The sequence below is a fragment of the Equus przewalskii genome, chromosome 30 (assembly GCF_037783145.1).
Source record: "Equus przewalskii isolate Varuska chromosome 30, EquPr2, whole genome shotgun sequence".
Taxonomy (NCBI): Eukaryota; Metazoa; Chordata; class Mammalia; order Perissodactyla; family Equidae; genus Equus; species Equus przewalskii.
In genome coordinates, this window is record NC_091860.1 from 21,917,078 (window position 1) to 21,936,933 (window position 19,856).

The 19,856-nt window shown below is 37.3% G+C and overlaps 1 protein-coding gene across 15 annotated transcripts in view; it reads left to right on the forward strand.

Moving 5' to 3' along the window:
* Positions 1–19,856, forward strand: part of USP6NL (USP6 N-terminal like) — a 256,383-nt gene that overhangs the window by 223,964 nt on the left and 12,563 nt on the right. For all 15 annotated transcript variants that reach the window (XM_070601422.1, XM_070601417.1, XM_070601419.1 and 12 more), the window contains 6 exons: positions 2,019–2,067; positions 3,676–3,796; positions 7,049–7,143; positions 7,790–7,855; positions 7,949–8,048; positions 10,291–10,443. In XM_070601422.1, the coding sequence (XP_070457523.1) occupies positions 2,019–2,067; positions 3,676–3,796; positions 7,049–7,143; positions 7,790–7,855; positions 7,949–8,048; positions 10,291–10,443 (584 nt within the window). The remainder of the gene's footprint in view (positions 1–2,018; positions 2,068–3,675; positions 3,797–7,048; positions 7,144–7,789; positions 7,856–7,948; positions 8,049–10,290; positions 10,444–19,856) is intronic.

Here is a 19,856-nt window from a genome sequence, read left to right on the forward strand (position 1 = left end):
AGATTAATATTAAGAGATTTGTTGTTAGGAATTGGCTTACACAGTCGGGGGGCTGACTGGGCAAGTTGAAGTTCCATAAGGCAGGCCTCCAGGAAGGGCAGGCTGGGCCTCTTGGGCGTGAGCTGAGCTGCTGTCCACAGGAGGTATTTCTTCTTCAGGGAAGCCTCAGACCTCCTCTTAGAGCCTTTTAACCTAGTGAATCAGGCCTATCCTGATTCTGTAATTATCTAAGATAATCTCCCGTATTTAAAGTCAACTGAGTATGAATTTTAATCACAGCTATAAAATATCTTCTTTCTGGCAACACCCAGATTAGTGTCTGAATAACTGAGATTGTAGCCTAGCCAAGTTGACATAAAGCTGACCATCACAGTCCACCCTTGTCAACTTAATTTCCAAGTAAAGTCATACTTCTGTCTAACATGATACAGCTGTTCTGCCTAGGACTGAAAATACGCTAACCCTTTCCTCACAAGAGGAGGCAGAGTCTTTGGGCGATGTTCACTCTTCTGCTTTGATGTTCTGTAACCTAAATAGTGTGATATAAAGTTAACTATTACTGGGGCTGGCCCTTGGCCAAGTGGTTAAAGTTCCATGTGCTCTGCTTCGGCAGCCTGGATTCACGGGTTCAGATCCCGGGTGCAGACCTACACCACTCATCAGCAATGCTGTGGAGGCATCCCACATATTAAGTGGAGGAAGAGTGGCACAGATGGTCACTCAGGGCTAATCTTCCTCAAGCAAAAAAAAAGAGGAGGATTGGTGATGGATGTTAGCTCAGGGCTAGTCCTCCTCACTAAAAACAAAGTTAACTCTTATATTATTAATATATCTGACTGATATAATATGTTAGATGAAAAGGGAAAAGAGGAGGAAAACAAAATTTTTTTTAATATATATACAAACATATTCATACCAAAATAAGGAAGAAATACTCATAACAATTATAATGATTATTTCTGCAATTGGGCATGTGATCATAGCTGGTTTATAACTCCCTTTCCACTACCCATTCCATACTCCCTTTGCCCTCAGCCAGTGCCTCAGCTGGTCATAATTCTTTACCTGGTGGGGATACCTTAATCCTTTATTCCTGAAGGCTCTGGACCATTAGCAGTCCTGCCTGAATTAGATTGTTGTAGTTTTCTATTGACTTTAATCACAAGGCTTAGTTATTCTGATAGTTATTCTGAGATACCCTAAGTATTCTCCTGTGTTCTAGACATACTCTTCTTTGCATCCCTTGTGTAGTAGCAACTCAGTTTTCCCTTAGTAATCAGGAGCAATCACTCTGGCCGGTGCAGATACCTCCTTCTTTGCCTGTTGATTCAGAGGCATGAGGAGCCCGAAGTGGTTGGGTGACAGTCTCAACTTGCAGCACAGTGGAGTCGTTGCTGTGTCTCCTGGGAGAAACATTCCTCCCTTGGGAACTAACGCCTCTAGACCAGCAGAGCCTAAGGTTGATGGGACAGGAAACAAACATTTTGCTAGTGGACTACCAGGGACGATAGTGAGTGATGCCACTCTCATTTGCTCCCCTTGAATCTTGGACCCCTGAAACCTGGCTCTGGGAGAGACAGCGCCAGATATTGGAGGCTGATGGAGAGCATACACAGCCTCCTGGAGAACATTGTCCCAGCCCTGCAAGTTGTGGCACCCAGCCGGCTCTGTAACTGAGGCTTCAAAAGGCCATTCCATAGTTCCATCAAGCTAGCTGTTCCCATGGGGATGATTTTATAGTGAGACTAGTTCAGTGAAAGAAGGCAACAAATTTAAGAGCTTGTGAAGCCCTTTATGTTTTTTGGTGTAAATTTTTTATATCAGAATGAATATTATCTAGCCTTAAATTTAGACCATTTGCAGCATTGTTTAAGTTTGAGCTTGGGATCATTTCTTTATTACAGTAGTAGTATTATTTGTATTATCTCTTTATGATCTAAGCAACATGTCATTTATTTTTTTGTTTGTAATTTTAAACATGAAATAAATTGTGTTCAATGTAAATTTCTTTTCTCTAGGCAACAATCCCTGTTCCATGTTCTTGCTGCATATTCTATTTATAATACGGTAAGTTGGTGCATGCTTACCCACAGCTCTCTGAGTTGTATTCTGAGGAACTGGAAAAACTCTTTGGGTGCTCCCTCTCCAACAAGGCCCTTAGGGGCCACATCTCTTCGTCTCAGGACCCAATGGTCTCTGCAGTCTCTGACTCTCTGGATCTTTTCAAGGCTCCTGTGTAACCCTGGGGTGTGAGAGCAGAGCTGCTTTGGAAGCGGAAAAAACCACAGTATGCCAGTGACTGTCACCTCTTTTCTCTTTCTCTAGATTGTTTTATTTTGTTATGTTTTGTGTATTGTTTGTTTGTTTCTATTTTAAGCAAAGCACTGGGAATGAGCAGGATTAGAAGGACAGGAAGTTGGCGGCTAGATCGATTTTTGCTTGACTTTTGATCTCTCTTCATTACTCCTGGGAGGTTGCCTTTCAAGGTGACATTTTATTCACTCAGTGAGGTCCAAACAGGATACTGTATGTACCCACTGGCTATCCCCAGGAGTAGGCTAAACCAAACTTCTTGGTGATAGCACATGTTGTTCCTAGGGTATTTATCACTTTGGGGGAGATGATAATTTGGGGAAAAATCAATTAGTGTTGAATCTAATATGCATGTTAAAGAAATACTTCTTGACTAGGTTCCAGGGAAGACAACCTTGAACCTTGGGATGTATAATTTCTGTTGTAATTAAAACCTTTAAGTTGCAAGAAATTCACTTAAACTAGAGCAAGTTAAAAAGGAGTTTATTAAAGGGACTGCTCAGATAGTCGAACCTCATGGAAATTGGAGCTGTAAAGTGAGAAGCCTTAAGTGAGAAAGATAGCTACACTTTCTCTCTCTTCTACTCTCGCCACATGGTAACTCTGATTATCTCTGTTAACTGTTTGTTCCACTGTTTCTCTCTCCAGATTGCTTTCTTTGCCTACTTATGGGTTTTTCCGTGGCTAAAATTGCACCTATAGACTCACCGTGACCATTCTGATTACTGTCTCTGTGGCTGTATTCAGATTTCCTAGGGAGAGTATCTGATTAGTCAGGGCAGCCAATTAATTGTGCCCCTGGGGTCAGGTGTCCTCTTCCACTCCATCAGCTTTGGTTCATATGGGAGAAACATTGAGTCCCTAAGGCCAGTTATAAGCAGGGAATATGGAGAGAGTGGGCAGTTCTCAGAGAAGGGGCTGGATGGGTATCCCAAAATGTGTCTATATAAGGGTCCAGAAACCTAGAGGAGACAGGACAGCAAATTGGACACTGTAGGAGGAGAGAGATTTGCCAGCATCTGAGCAAAGAACAGGAATGTTGAGTTGAGAATCATACGTAAAAAAGAAAAACAAACTATTAGGGCTCTTTACAGAAGGTATAATGGTATTGAACAGGGGACACTAAAAATACATGTAGGTTTAGACTTTGTCCACACTTCTACATTTATTCTTGAACACAAAGTTATTCTTTTATAGTATGTAGCTCAATGCTGTAAAGATTGTAATATTTATCTGTAGAATTGCCCATTAAATAATGTGTTTAGGCATTTTCTGATTATTTTATTTCCGTTTTTTATATGTGTGTATACATATAACTTGGTCTGAAAACTCCCGGTTTCTTTGTTCTCCTTTACTCTTTAGGAAGTTGGATACTGTCAGGGCATGAGCCAGATCACAGCATTACTCCTTATGTATATGAATGAAGAAGATGCCTTCTGGGCCCTGGTCAAACTATTCTCGGGCCCCAAACATGCCATGCATGGTAAGAAAACCCCGCAGGTTGTCGTAAACAGTAAACCAAGGAGGGGGACAAAGGTCAGTTACTACACAGTCAAACTTTGGGTGACGCTTGGTGAAGCTAAGTACAGTCAAACTTTGGGTGACGCTTGGTGAAGCTAAGTACAAAACTTAATGCCTAGGGGCTTCTCAGTTAATTAGCATTTGTTACTAATTTCTCATTCCATTCTTCGTTATTCAGCTTCTCCAAACTTGTCTGTTCACATTTATATTCCTTTGTGTTTACCCCAAAGTATACTGTTGGCAGTTTAAAATTCTTTCCTTACTTGCCCGCAGTCGGGAGAAACAAATTTAAGTTTGGAGGAATTTAGGAAAAGCTCTGTTTGGAGAAATAAAAGATAGATTTTTTTTATCAAAATGTTTAGACAGTCATGCAGTTATTTCAGGAAATGGTTACTAGTGACTGGATATTGGGATGTGTAAGTCTTTGTCAAGGAATATAGTTGAGAAATGACATTTAGCCGTTTAAAGGAAAGGTACATAATAAAGTAGTTTTGTATTTCAAGTATGTTTTAGTTCTCTCAGCCATTAAATTGATATCCATTGTACAATAAAAGGCTGATAAAATGTTCTGGGCACTTTATTATTTAATATTTCATAGCTTGCATAATTTTTTGTTTTTCAGATTAGAAGATTGTTTTTAATAACCTTTTCCTTATGTTTGCAAAGCATATCCAATAAACTTTATTTTAAAGAGTTTGGTTGCAGCTTTTCTTGGAAATAAAAATGGCATTTGTCTATATAATGCAAAATTATTTTCCCAGTGCCATCCATGTGATAATACCAAATGAAAAACAAATTTTAACACTAATCACTCTTAAGAGTGGGTCATGTAAGTTCTGTTTGTGAATAGTTAAGCTTTATGGGGTGGGGAACCTGCCACATGTTTAAAGTGATATTTTAACATTTTCAAAATTATGACCATAGTTTATTAAATCTTACATTCGGGGTCAGCCTAGAGGCACAGTGGTTAAGTTCACTCCACTTCAGCTGCCTGGGGTTCGTTGGTTCAGATCCTGGGCGCAGACCTATGCACTGCTTATCAAGTGATGCTGTGGCAGGTATCCCACATACAAAGTAGAGGAAGGTGGGCACGGATGTTAACTCAGGGCCAGTCTTCCTCAGCAAAAAGAGGAGGATTGGTGGCAGATGCTAGCTCAGGGCTAATCTTCCTCAAAAAAAAAAAAACCCCTCACATTCTTACCATGTGGTTTTTGTGGTGATATTGTATGTGCGTGTGTGGTATGTGCATGTGTGTTTGCATTTGGCAAACTCCCTCAGTGTTCCTTGCAAATTCTTTTTAATAAATACTATCTGTCTGCTCACTGGACCCTTTCAATGCCATAAATAGAGTCCAAAAGTAAGACACATTATATTGAACTGCCATCCAGTAGACAGTATCATTTAAAAAGGCATCTTGAAGAAAAATAATTCTTTTCCATCTTTATTTTGCTTTACCATAGGATGGTGTGCTGATATATGTTGAAGTACAATGGAATATTATAATTTAAGTAGTATGTAATTATGCAGAAGACTGCTCATTTCTTTTAAACATACCTGATAGCTCACTTTCAGCAATTACTGTCACCAGTTTAATCTGTAAAGCAATATTAATTTTACTATCCTATCATTTACAGTTACAGTGCAGTTTAGGTCATTATTATGGGCAAGTTTGTACTTAGAAATATTTGTTTCTAAGTCTGCCTATGAAATTTTGTAACTAAATGTTACCTCAGTTCTTTGCATCTCCAAATGAAAGTGGTATCACTTACAAATGTATAGAATAAAATCAGGGCTGAAGAAAATGAGATTTAAAATAGCAATTCTGGGATATCACTGAAAAGTGGAGAAATGTTAGGTATCCTGGCATCCTTGAGCTAGTGTTTATTATTGAGGGGCATTGCCTTTTTCAAAATCAGACTTTTTCTTGAAGTTCTTCCAATTCCCATTCCTATCAAATTGAGCGTGAAAGTGGCACAGATAGAGAAATAGAGATTTTTTTTAAATGAAATTATTTCACTGGAGAATGTTCCTAAGGGAGGAATAGAATCTCTGCCTCTGGAAATTTTTACACGCACACCTTAGAAAACTGAAAATTAGTTAAGAAATAGTCCTTCCCCAAAGATTTTAAGGCAGCGTTTCCCAACAGTGTGTTCCTTGGTTCTTGAAGGAACATGGTTTCACTCTTTGGAAACAGATATTCTGTGGCGGAAAAGAGGGACTCCAAGATCAAGTAAGTCTAGGGGACTGAATTAAACAAACAAAAAACCCACTAAGTTCCTTTAGTCTATAAAACAACTTAAAAATATTAGGAATCTCTTATGCATCATGAATATGCAAGTAGGGCATATATAACATACAATATTTCTCCTGGATTCTTCTTTTTAAACATAGAACATCTATTAACATATTTCACAGTTACATAGAACCCAGGTTGGAAATAACTAATGCGGAGAAATCATAAATCCATTGAGTATATGTCATTTTTAATGGATTGTATAGAATATCTGAAAGGAAACTTATGAATAAAAATAGGTGTAAAGTTCCGTGAGTTAAATACATAAAATTAATATTAACTTACCGTTTACAATTAGTTCCTAGAAATCTTATAGGTTATACTGTATAATCAGTTGGAATAAATACAGTTTTTGATATAACTTGATCATACAGTACCAGTATGTTTTAACTGATGTTAAATATCACCTATAGAAAGGATTTAAAAGTGCTAACAACTTTGGAAGTATCATACTAATGAAATTACTAGAGTAAATTTGAAAATAATGTTTATCTAATGTATTAACTATAAAATGACAAGTAATCAAGATTAGAATAACCTATAAAAAATTTGCACTTTTAAGAAATGCTGTAAGGTACTTTGAAAGAACAGATAATCCTAATAAGTGGCTTCAGTTTCACTTTTTCTTAACGTCTTTGTTTCCATTTTAATTCAGAAATATTCTGTCCTCTTTCCTATTTTTACAAGGTTATAGGAAACATTTAGCAAACAAATACTAGACTACAAGTTTCATTACCCAAAGCTTATACACAATTATTTCCTTGATGGGGAGGAAAAATATTTTGGTAACTACTGGACTTTTTGTTGTTGTAAACAACGTGTTGTTTGTTGACATTTAAAAATGAAAAATATGTTGCGTTTTAAAATAGGGGTTTTTATTGGTATTGTTTATGAACTATTGTTTTTATGTTTGTATTCTAGGCTTTTTTGTCCAAGGTTTTCCCAAACTCTTGAGATTTCAAGAACATCATGAAAAAATACTGAATAAATTTCTGTCCAAGCTTAAGCAACACCTGGTAGGTAGATGTGACATTGACTTACACCCACTTATACCAAGAATAAATTGAGTGCAGCTTTTGGTCTCAGTTACCTTATTGATTTCTAGTGTTGTCCGTTTCATTTACTATGCAGTTATAATTCCCAGTTGCATTAGATTTGTGAAATTTAGTATTGATGAACTATCACAGCTCTAACTTATAGAATCAAACGACTTCTTTGAAGATGATATTTACCAACAATACAGTTTTTAAAGACAGATGATTTCTCAGTAATTGTGGAGGTTTTTTTATTGCACAAAAAATATTTTAAGGTCAAACTCATCCTTAGTGAACCGTATATATATGCTCTACTATAAAACACAGATGTTTAGTAAAGCAAAGATACTTCACTGTAAAATATATTAAGGAGAATCAAATGTTGTATTATAGTCATATATAAGAAGTATTTATTCTTGGAGTGATTTTCAAAAGTAAAATTGAGGGAGAAAGAGGGAATAGTAAGAAGAGAAAAAATAGAAATACTCTAGCATTGAAAAGATTTATAACAAAATGATTTTATGTTTAGCTGTGACAGCTACCTCCAACAGCCATCCTAACTTTTAGTATTATATTGTCATATTTTGTTTGCTACAATCCAGAAATTGTGAAGTCTTTGTTTTTTCAGGATTCGCAAGAAATCTACACAAGTTTTTACACAATGAAATGGTTTTTTCAGTGTTTCCTCGATCGTGTGAGTAGTTATTTACAAAACCCCCTCATAAAATTATAAATACCAGACAAGAGCAAACTGTTCATCCTATTTCTGTTTTGTTTTTAATTATAGACTCCCTTTACACTAAACCTGAGAATATGGGATATCTACATCTTTGAAGGAGAACGAGTTCTTACTGCTATGTCTTACACAATCTTAAAATTACACAAAAGTAAGAAAATGTTTAACTATAAAGATTTCCAAAAAAACCAAGGCTTATTTTAACTCTGATTTCTCATTCCCCACCCTACTGGAAATTCATCTCCTTTTTGTACTGGTTTTAAAAAATTCTTGAAGATCACTGAAGAAATTATCTTGAGTTGGTAATTTACTTTCATTCGTTCTTTCTCATGACTAGAAACTTACTACATTGCAAAGGTCTCTATATCAGTTTCAGTTCGTGCTTAAGCAGTAAAATTCAATGTGTTGGTTCACCAATAATATTATTCTTGCTAAGGACTTGTTTCCACTGGGACTCCCTATTCCTTGTTACCAATCTGAATCTCAGGTTTGTCATAGGAGAAGAGAGAGACCAAAGAAACTAGCCCCCTTAGTTAAAAGGTCTAGAGAGCACATTTTCCATTACTGTTTCCTTCATCCGGAAGAAAGCATCCAGCTCCAAGCTGTAGACCAGAGATGGGCAACCTCCAGCTCCTCTCTCTGCTTGACAGCATTGTGGCCTCTGGGGCAAGTACGGTCAATGTCTCTCATCGCCTAAATGCAACAAGCCTTTAAAAAGTCTCCAGCTGTCGTATTTCAAGGGCTCTGTAAATTTGATGTGCTGTGCCTTACTCTAAAAGTCAAGAAATAAGAGGTTTTTTTCTTCACGAATATGAAGAACTTTATTCATCATAAAGTCTCAGTTCACCCATTAAAATTACAACTCCTCATAGTAACTCCTCTTGTAACTATATGGAGAAGAGAATCGTTGAAAGCTTTGGGACTTCGTATAGCACTTCAAATCTGGGTCATACAATGCCGTTTCACATTCACTGATTACTCTCTTCTGTTGTTCTTGAGTGACTCGTCTGTTCAGCTTCTCAGCTAAATGAGAAGTTAATTGAGTCACTGGGGACATGTTTTGCAGTTTTTCTCCCTGCTGTGCTTGGCATTGTTCTGAGTACCTGTCAGGTACTTTAATATAAGATTGTTTGATTGCTTACTTGAAAAGCATGGACTTGAGCTTATCCAAACTTGAGATAGAAATGAAAACTCCCTTTAAAATCACATTTGTATTGTTTACTCTGAAAGAAAAGGACTCAGAAGTCTTGTGGTTCATTTCTCTTACACCCAGTCCTTACTCCCCCAACACACAAAGCAGAGCTCCAAATACAAAACATTTGACTATGAATCATCTCCCAGGACTTAGGGTCTGTCATGTAACCACAGGGAATCAATCAATCTCTCTCCTTCCCTCTCCCTCCCTCCCTCCGCCCTCCTTCTATCTCTCTCTCTCTCTCTGTCTCTCTGTCTCTCTCTCTGTATCTCTCTCTCTCTCTGTCTCTCTCTCCCCCCTTCCCCTCTCCCCTCCCCCTACCCCCTTCCGCTCCCTTTCCCCCCTCTTCTGGATTATGAATTGACCAAGATAAAGAACAAGAGTATACTTTTTATAAAGATATATGCTTAATGGTTTAATGTTCCCTAAACAGTGACAAAGTGGAAACATGATGTTATATTTCTCCATGGTTCTGTTCCCCCTCTTAAATTATGTTTTATTTATATGACTTTTGATTAATTTTGACAAGTGAAAAGTTTCTTCCCCTTTTGTAAATAAGCTTTAAGTGTAACGAATACTTTATATCCTACTGTATCATCAGACTAAATAAGCTGTGGAAAAAGAATCTGTCCGCTGCTGTGTTTTTTTTCCTGGTTAGGAAGACAAAGTCCAAGGACTTAGATGAAGTTCAGAAACTGCCTGGGCACCTTAACCGATAGTGAGCTGAAGCTCCCAAGGTGTTTTTCTTGTTTTCTCCCTGATTGCCTTAACAATATTTAGAGACGTTATTACTAGAGATTCATCACACAGTGGTTTTAAATAGTAAAAAAAATTAGTAACAACCTAGATATCCAGTATTAGAAGACTTAAGTAAATTGTAGTGCATACTTACAATGGACTCTTATACAGTTATTAATAATGATGGTGTAAAGTCATATTTGTTGAAGTAGAGATATCAGCGATATACATTATTGAGTGGGGAAAAAACAAGGAGGTGACTAACATGGAAAATAGGATTTATTTTTTAAATTGATACATGGGTGCACACATCTGCTTGTAGGGCAGTAACTAGTGGGAACTCAGCTGATTTTTACTTTCTGCTTTGTATCTGTAATTTGAATTTTTTCACTAAAACTAATTTCACAAACTCAAAATTTAAAAATGACTTAGCATTTTTATTTCTCTCATCCTTTCTTAGAACATCTAATGAAATTGTCTATGGAAGAACTTGTAGAATTTCTTCAGGAGACCCTGGCAAAGGATTTTTTCTTTGAAGATGACTTTGTAATAGAGCAACTTCAGATTTCTATGGCAGAACTAAAGCGGGCGAAATTAGACCTTCCAGAGCCTGGTAAGAAATATCCAACCACTTTACATCTAAATCATAATTGACGTTGGAAAACACAGCGCGATTAACATGGGCCATTTCTGTTTCAAAACATAAGTATTGTACATACTTGTAATGATATAAATCAGTATCTTACCAGCTGCTTATGCCTTTATTATTTTAAGAAAAAGCAAATAAACTAATTAAATCTACCTACATTAATGAAATCCGCCTCTCCTAATGGAATAACTGTGCCATCCCTATTTAAATTTAGAAAGCTGCTTGACTAATAACATCGTTCAACAGAAGTAACCATGGCTAGCGCTTTAAACTAGCATAACATTAAGTATGTTTTATTTTCATCATCTCATTTTGTAAAACCATATGCAAAGTAAAGGTCCAATTTTATAGGAGGAAACTGATACTTCAGTGCTTAAATGTGAAGCTACAGAAGCAGTAGATAGTACTATTGACACCAGCGTCCAAGTTTTCTGACCACTAATCCAGTGCTCTTTGCAGTATGTTGCAGCGTAGATAATATATTTTATTCATTTATTTTAAAATATCTTCCAGCATCTCCTATTAGATTCTCTGTTAGGCGCTGTGCAAGAAGGGGTTTAACAACTGAAAAGATAAACGTGCTTCTTGTTGTCAGGTGTACACAGGAAAGACAGAATTCATACAAGTGATTACATGTAGAGTGTGAATGTGGTAATAGCAGATCTGGGTACAGGATAAATGGGGAAGGATCAGAGCAATGGTAGGATGAGAGGGAAGAAAAAAGAAAATGTAGAAAGGTCACAGTAGGAGTAACTTTTAAGAGTTTTGACCAGATGTTACTTGACAATGTATGATTTCCCGAGAAAAGTATGTTTTTTGCCCTTTTCCTTTCTTACCTTTGTTGCAGTGGATGGGTGTGGTAAGGGAGTTGGGAAGTGGAAGGTGGTGCAGGAGAGATGAAAGTAACTGAGACCAGCTGTTTGTACCTCAGGTACAGCTGGATGTAGCATTTCCCAGTCTGTGTGGCACGTACTTTGATGTCTTCTTGGACATGTGTGTCCAGAACAACAAGTAGGCGTACATTCATAGAAAACACATCTTTTTCCCTTTGGTAAAAACCAAGATGCTGTGCTTTTAGTTATTTGCTTGTGTGGGGTCTAATCAGTGTTTCTCCAAGGTTTGTTCTCCATCATCAAGATTCACTGGAAAACAAACCCGTCCCAGCAATAATTGAGTGTGGGAGTAGCTGTGTGAAACCACCCCCTTCGCTAAGTGAGCTCAACCCTTGCTTGTTCAGTATAATAATGTCTATTTTCTACTAATTCTTTCCTGTAACAAGGAATGCATGTGGAACAGCAGTGCCTACTGTATTCTTGCTCCATTAACATTTATTTTTTAATATCTTGCCTGCTTTTAAAAAGAATTTAAGACAAATTTTAGTAAAAGACACAAATGGAGAAAAAATATGTACTATATAGTAGAACTATTTAAACATGGGGATAAAATATTAAAACTTGTGTATGCACAAGGATGATTTAGCGTCTAACTAGCAGCAGTTATTTATTCACTGCTGACTATGTGTCACCTCCTACCTGCACCATCTCATTTTAATCCCTAAAAATAACTCAGAAAAAAGTTAGGAAAACTCATCTGCATTTTACATATGAAGTAACTTAGTAGCAGTGGTTCGTGAGATCTTTTTACTAGGAAATAGTAGAATGGGCATGGAGAGTGGGGTGGGGGGTAAAGGGAGAGGGATAGATAAGTAATACCAGAAGCACGAGGGTGTTGGCCGGTTTATTATATATGTTGTAGATACTTTTCATATAGGATTTAAAAAATTTTAATCAGTCTTTTTCTTTATGGTGTCTCACTTTTGTGTTTTGTATATAGAATTTTCCACATGCTGAATGAAAAATTTTGCATTATCTATATTTTCTCTTAGAGCTTTTATGTTTTTATTTTTTATGCTTAAATCTTTAGCCCATCTAGAATTACTTTGTGTTTAAGGGAAGAGAGAGGTAAGAACTCAGCTTTGCTTGTATTCCAAATGACTAGGCATGTGGCTTAACAGCCTCTTGAGATTTGAAATCCTGTCATTATCATGTAATAAACTCCCCCAAAATGTCTACATCTAAATCTTGGCATTTTATTCTATTCCAGTGATCTCTACTTTTCTAGTTACAAACAATTTTAATATCTAATAGAGCTAATTTCCCCTCATTTTGGATTATTTTGTCAAGTTACCAAAAAAAGAATCCACTAGTATTTTAATTGACATTGCATTGAATTTAAAGATTATTGAGAGAAAAACGATATTTAAAAGAATGGGTTTTTCTAAGTACAAGCTTTTGCTTTTCAGTGGTTCAAGTTTGTTTTAATGTCCCCCAGTAGAATTCATCTTCTTCATATGACTGTTACACATTTCTTACCCACCCATCCCAACCCCCACTCCTGTAGGTAGTTTTATCTTTCTTATTATAAGTTGAATCTTTCCTTCCATTTTTTTCTAACTGGTTAGGAAAACTTTTGGCATTTTTTTTTTCTGGTAAAATACACATAATGTAAAATTTACCATCTTAACCATTTTTAAGTGTACAGTTCAGTGGTATGAAACACATTCATGATTTTGTAAACCATTACTACCTCCCATCTCCACAACTCTGTTCATTTTGTGAAATGGAAACTTTATACCCGTCAGTCAAGAAGTCTCCATTCCCCTCCCTCAGCCCCTGGCAGCCACCATTCTGCCCTCTCTGATTTTGACACTCTAAGTAGCTCATAGAAGTGGGATCATGCAGTACGGGTCTTTTTGTGATTGGCATATTTCACTTAGCATAATGTCCTCAAAGTTCATCCATGTTGTAGCATATGTCAGTTTCTCCTTCCTTTTTAAGGCTGAATAACGTTCCATTGTGTGTATAAACCACATTTTGCTTATTCATTCATCTGTAGATCGACACTTGAGATGTTTCCATCTTTTAGCTATTGTTAAATAATGCTGCTATGAACATGAGTGTACAAATATCTCTTCAAGACCTCGCTTTTAATTCTTTTGGGGATATACCCAGAGATGGAATTGCTGGGTCATGCCGTCATTCTAGTTTTAACGTTTTGAGGAACTGCTGTACTCCTTTCCACAGCAGCTGCACCCTTTTACATTTCCACAAACAGTGTGCAAGCAAGTGTACAGTTGCTCCACATCCTTGCCAACACTTGTTATTTTCTGTTTGTTTTTTTTTTTATAGTAACCATCCTGATCAGTGTGAGGAAATTTCTCATTGTAGTTGTTTTGTTTTGTTTTTGCTGAGAAAGGTTTGCCCTGAGCTATCATCTGTTGCCAGTCTTCCTCTTTTTGTATGTGAGCTGCTGTGACAGCATGGCTACTGACAGAGGAGTGGTGTAGGTCTGCGCCTGGGAACTGAACCCAGACTGCTGAAGTGGAGCACATCGAACTTAACCACTTAATAATGCAGCTGGCCCTTATTGTAGTTTTGATTTGCATGTGCTTAATGATTAGTAGCATTGACCATTTTTCATGTGCTTATTGGCCATCTGTATATCTTCTTTGAAGAAATGTATGTTCAAGCCCTTTGCCCATTTTTGAGTTGGGTTGTCTTTTTGTTGTTGAGTTTTAGGCGTTCTCTCTATATTCTAAATATTAATCCCTTATCAGATATATGATTTGTAAATATTTTCTTCCATTCTATGGGTTGCCTTTTTTGCTCATTGATACTATCTTTTGATGGACAAAATTTTAAAATTTTCATTAAGCCCAATTTGTTTTTTCTTTTGTTGCCTGTGCCTTTGGTGTCATATCCAAGAAATCATTGCCAACATCATAAAGCTCTTGCCTTATGTTTTCTTCTAAGAGTTTTATAGTTTTGTGACTTACATTTAGATCTTTCACCTATTTTGAGTTAATTTTTGTTTATGGTGTTAGGTAAGGGTCCAACTTCATTCTTTTTCACGTGGATAACCATTTTTTCCCAGCATCATTTGTTGAAAAGACACTTTTTTCCCCATTGAATGGTCTTGGTACCCTTGTCAAATAGCATTTGACCATATATGTGAGGATATTCTTCTGGGCTCTCTATTCTATTGCGTTGGTCTTAAAGTGGATGTCTTCATGCCAGTACCACACTGTTTTGATTACTGTAGCTTTGTAGTAAGTTTCGAAATCAGTAAATGTGAGTCCTGGAGCTTTTCAAGATTGTTTTAGTTATTCGGGGTCCCTTCAGATTCCATGTGAGTTTTAAGATGGGTTTTTCTATTTCTGCAAAAAATGTTATTGGAGTTTTGATAGTGATTGCTTTAATTCTGTGACCTATAGGTCACTTTGAGTAGTATTGATATCTGAACAGTATTGTCTTCCAATTCACGAACATGAGATGTGTTTCCATTTACTTTTCTCTAATTTCTTTCAGCAGCGTTTTGTAGTTTTCATTGAACAAATCTTTCACCTCTTTGGTTAATTTCTAAGTATTTTATTCTCTTTGATGCTATTATAAATGGAATTATTTGTAATTTCCTTTTCTGATTGCTCATTGTTCCTGTATAGACATACAACTGACTTTTGTGGGTTAATGTTGTATCCTAATGGCTAATCATAATGCCGTTATCAAACCTAACAAAATTAACAATATAATTCCCAAATGTTATATAATACCAATTCCATATTAAAAATTTTCCAGTTGTACCCAAAATTGCCTTAGACTGTTTTTCTCACCCAGAATTTAACCAAAGACTACACTGCCACACTTTGTATTTGTTTGATATGCTGCTTGTCTCTTAATGTGCAGCAGCCTCTTCCTTTTCCTCACTTCCTACCCCTGCCTCTTACTTTTCTCTCTTTTCAGTGACACTTTGTGGAAGTGATCAGTCATATTGTCTTGTGGAATTTCCCACATTCTGGAGTAGTCCAACTTTTCTTTTTTGGAGTCGTTTAACCCATTCCCCCAGCCTCTGTATTTTCTATAAGCTAGAAGTTAGAGGTAGAGGTTTAATTAGATTCAGGTTAAACAGGAGGCACATAGTGACGAGTCTTATTACTATTAGTGACACTGAGTTTGATCCCTGGTAAAAGGTGATGATAACCAGATCTCTTTATTTTAAAAGTAAGATTTTTTTTTAATTACGAAAACTTTTCAGTTAACAAATGATCTGTGGCATAATGTTTTGACATTGTAGAGATATCCGGTTTCCTTTAACCTTTCCCCTGATGGTTTTAGCTTCCATTGATAGTCCTTGCCTAAACAAATCTTTCATTTTCTAATTTTATTACTACTTTAACATTTATCAGCAGAGTTTCTTCTGTAACAAAGAGTTTTCCCTTGTTGATCAACAGGGGCTTCTTGGTTACCTTAAAATGTATTTCCTACTGAAAAGGCAGAATAGATGCTGAATTGTTTTCTCTTTACCAATTTTCACAATTAGGAGCTGATGTTCTTGATTATCTCCAGGGACAGCAAATGAGCTTTTGTTTTGTCTTTCTCACTGTGAATCCATGGAATTTGATATATTCTGAAGGTTTCCATCAGATACAATTATTGTTGTTTTAGTGCTCACATTGTTCTTGGTTTGGCCAGTGGCATCTCGGTTAAACTGATTCCTGTGTCCTTTTGACCTAACGCTTCAAAGTAGTCTTGGAATACTTCCTTGCTTTTATGTGCAGCAAGACATCTCTTCTTATCCTAAAAATCCCCTGTTCCTCAGTTTTATTACACAAATAACACACAAATACATCGTCATGAGCACTCTAGATAATCTTTGAACTGTGTTGAGTGAAGTATGAAGATTTCCCATTACTTCACGTCCTCCCGTTCTCTCCTTCAGAGGTAACTACTGTCAGCAGTTTGGGGCATATTCTTCTAGTCCGTTTCCTTTGCTTTTACATATAAACTTTTGTGTAAACACGTATATTTACATAAATGTGCAGAGCTTTTTTATAGATGTCTTTTATCAACAAATGTTTTCTTCTATTCCTAATTTACTGACACTGTCTTATGTCATTTTTGTGTGTTTAGTCTTCATTTATTTTAAGTATATCAAGCCTTTCCTTTATGTTGCTAATCTGATTTCTGGCCATTTCTGTTCTGTCTTATATTGTTTCTGTTTTATTGATTAATTCTATAATTCCCTTTTTTTCTGCCATTGCTAGTAATAAACATGTATAAAGCAGTTACAAAGTTTTAGCTCTCCATCTCTTAATGTGAGAAACAATGAAGACCTCAGTTTAAATAAAAGTTCTTTTAGTTGACAAGTGGAGTATTAAACTGACTCAAATAGTTTCTTGCATAACCCATTGGCTGGCGATCTTGAGAGAGAAATATCCCCTTGTCCTCCTCAGCTGTCTTCTAGTCAGAGGAAGCCATTTGGCAGAGGCTTGTCAATTAGGGAAGTCATTCTGGTTAGAAAATCTATGTGGATCCACTATCACTGCCAATTTGACCCAATATAGTTTATGACCTATAAAGAAGAATGCAGAGAAAAATTTTCTTAGAAAATTGAGAGCCTTTTTTTTTTTTGAGGAAGATTAGCCCTGAGCTAACTGCTGCCAATCCTTCCCTTTTCGCTGAGGAAGACTGGCCCTGGGCTAACATCTGTACCCATCTTCCTCTACTTTACATGTGGGACACCTACCACAGCATGGTGTGCCAAGCGGTGCCATGTCTGCCCCTGGGATCCGAACCACCGAACCCCGGGCCATCAAAGCAGAACCTGCGGAACGTGCGCACTTAACTGCTGTGCCACCGGGCTAGCCCCAAGAGAACCATTTTAATATCTACCTTTATTTTAGGTATCGGAAAATATGAAACTCAAGGAACCTTTTTAAGAAAGAAAGCATTTTGTTGCTTTGAGCTTTGATAGCTGTCCTCTTTTGTCCTAGAGAAATTCAGAATTTTTATTGTGTTTCTCTCTGAAAAATCTTTCCTATCTTCAGTATTGCGTTTTCTCCTTTGCATGTTTTCTGTAATGACGTCAGACTTTTTGACTGCAGCATAGGAAGGCAGTGTTCGTTTGTGCTTGTCCGCAGCAGTGCTGTTGGGGCGTTGCGTTGCAGTTCTCTCAGGCCCACTTCCAGAGACTGCTCTGTCTTAGTCTTTCTCCACCTCTACCTCTCTAACCATTCCTTCTGTTTTTCCTTCACTGGTTCCTTTTCTTTAGCTCATGTTTCCAATAACCCGTCTAATTGTGTCCTTTACCTTTTTATTCTGCACACTGTCCTTGGGCAATTTCATCATTTCCTGCAGTTACAGGAATCATCTCAAAGACTTCCAACTCTGTACCTCCATCCCAGATCTCTGTCCTGGGAACTTCTGAGTTCCAGACCTCTCTAGCTGATACCTTACATGGGCATCTTCACCTGCCTACCATTCAGATCCCTCAGACTTCATGTCTCACTCCCCACCCCCCCTCCAAACGTTTTCCCATTTCTCCTGTCCATTTCCTATCATGGTAGGAGGTTGAACTTTCACTCATCCTCCTAGTCATCCAACATCTCCTTCTCTTTGCTGCCCCTGCTTGCTAGCACGCCATTTAGTTACAATCCATTTGGTCACCAAGTTCTGTGTTTCTTTTGATTCTTATTATCTCTCTGGCATTTCCTTCCTCTCCAACCTCACTGTCAGAACCGCATCATCTACACTGGAAGCCCTGACTCCAGTGCTCGTGTCCTCGCCGCAGAGTGATCTTGTGGAATGGCCACCCCTTCAGGGGCGCTTCAGTGCTTATGGGAGAAAATCCACACTCCGTGGTTTGATTCACAGCACTCTCCCAGTCTGCTTGTTTTCTTACTTCGTCCATCCCACCTCCCCAGCCACTGTTATCATAGTAATAATAGGAGCAAACTTTTGAGTCTTATATGATAGACTCCTTGCTAAATGCTTTCTTTACATACACATATCGCTTAATTTTTTTCAGTAGCCCTTTGGAGTAAGATATTAATTGATACAAATTTTTTTCCTTTTTAAATATCCAGAAGGACAATTTTTGGTGCACAGGATTATTTAGGTTTTTAAAGTTAATATTTGGTTTATTAAAGTTACAAATCCAGAAACCTAATTCTTTAAGTTTTTTAATTCAGCTTACAAAAGTTAGTAGACTGTTTTTAAATGTGGCAAATTTTTACATTCTCTTTTAAGGGCCTTTAGTTAGTGTTTGGTTCCATTTACAAACATAAACGCCTACAAACATTTTTAATTGCATTTATAAATTTAATATATCCAATTTCCTTTAAATATCTCAATTTTTTGGTTTAAAAACAAAACCGTCCCTAGTTCTAAAATAACTCAAACGTAAGAATGTGTGGAACCTTAAGTCTCTTAAATGTTCCAATACTGTTTATTATAAGTTTCAAATCACAAGTTCAAGTCAATGACTCGTTTACATATTTTTAATTGGCATGAAAAGGCCAACTTGGCCAAATTCTCTTAGATGTAAATACGTAAAATACTAAATATGAACAAATTCCTTAATGCTGAAAACAGAATGAATGACACGTGTTTAATTCTCCTAGATTTTTCCGTACTCAGTTCTTCTAGATCTTTAGGAATTAAAATACGTATTTTTAAATAAATTTGGGGGGGGGGGCTCCTTTCTCAGTCAGTTGAAATATGAGCTAGGACTTCAGTTGAGTTCTTGTCTGTGACCCAACTCTCAGGCTGAACCACTCTTTGTTCTTGCCAGTTGGATGCCCATCAGGTGGCTTAGTCACGCAGTCCAGATGTCATAGATTCCAGCTGCACGCTACCTAATTTGTCCTTCTCCTTTAGGAAGTCTGCATCTTCACACCCAGGAGAACTGGATTTTGCATTTCTTTGGTCTTTTACCTTTACCTTTTACCTTTACAGATCTCTGAACATGATGGAATCCTATATTCTTTTCATTTGTTTCTTACCTGGAAGTGCCATAATTCTTAGATTAAACAGCATTTGTTCATTTTCAATAGCTTTCGTGGTCATTCTGCCATCAGTAGTATTGTTAGTAACTTATAGATGAGGAAACTTAGTCTGCAAGGTTAAGTATTTGCCCAGGGTCATGCAGCTGGTGAGTGACTGGCCTGACAGTTGAAGCCAGGCCTGATTCCCAAGCCAGTGCCGTACATTATACTAAACTGGCTGTGCTGCTTATGGTTCACGATGCTAAGTGTCCTGCTCTCACGTTTCTTTGCCTTTGGACATGCTTCTCCTCTAAGAATGCCCCAGAGAATTCTCCAGATGTCTCTTCCTCACTCATTCTGCTTAGTTTTCACGACTTGGCTTAAGCATCGCCTCCTTCCTGAACCTTTCTCAGCCAGTCCCAACCTCCCAAACCCACAGAATTTGGTCGCTGGTGTTTTGCGCCAGAGCTGTCCCCCTGCCTCCCTCCGTCCTCACCAAGGCAGTGCTCCGATACTCGTGTTGTTTTGACGTCTGCATTAGACAGGGAGTTCCTGG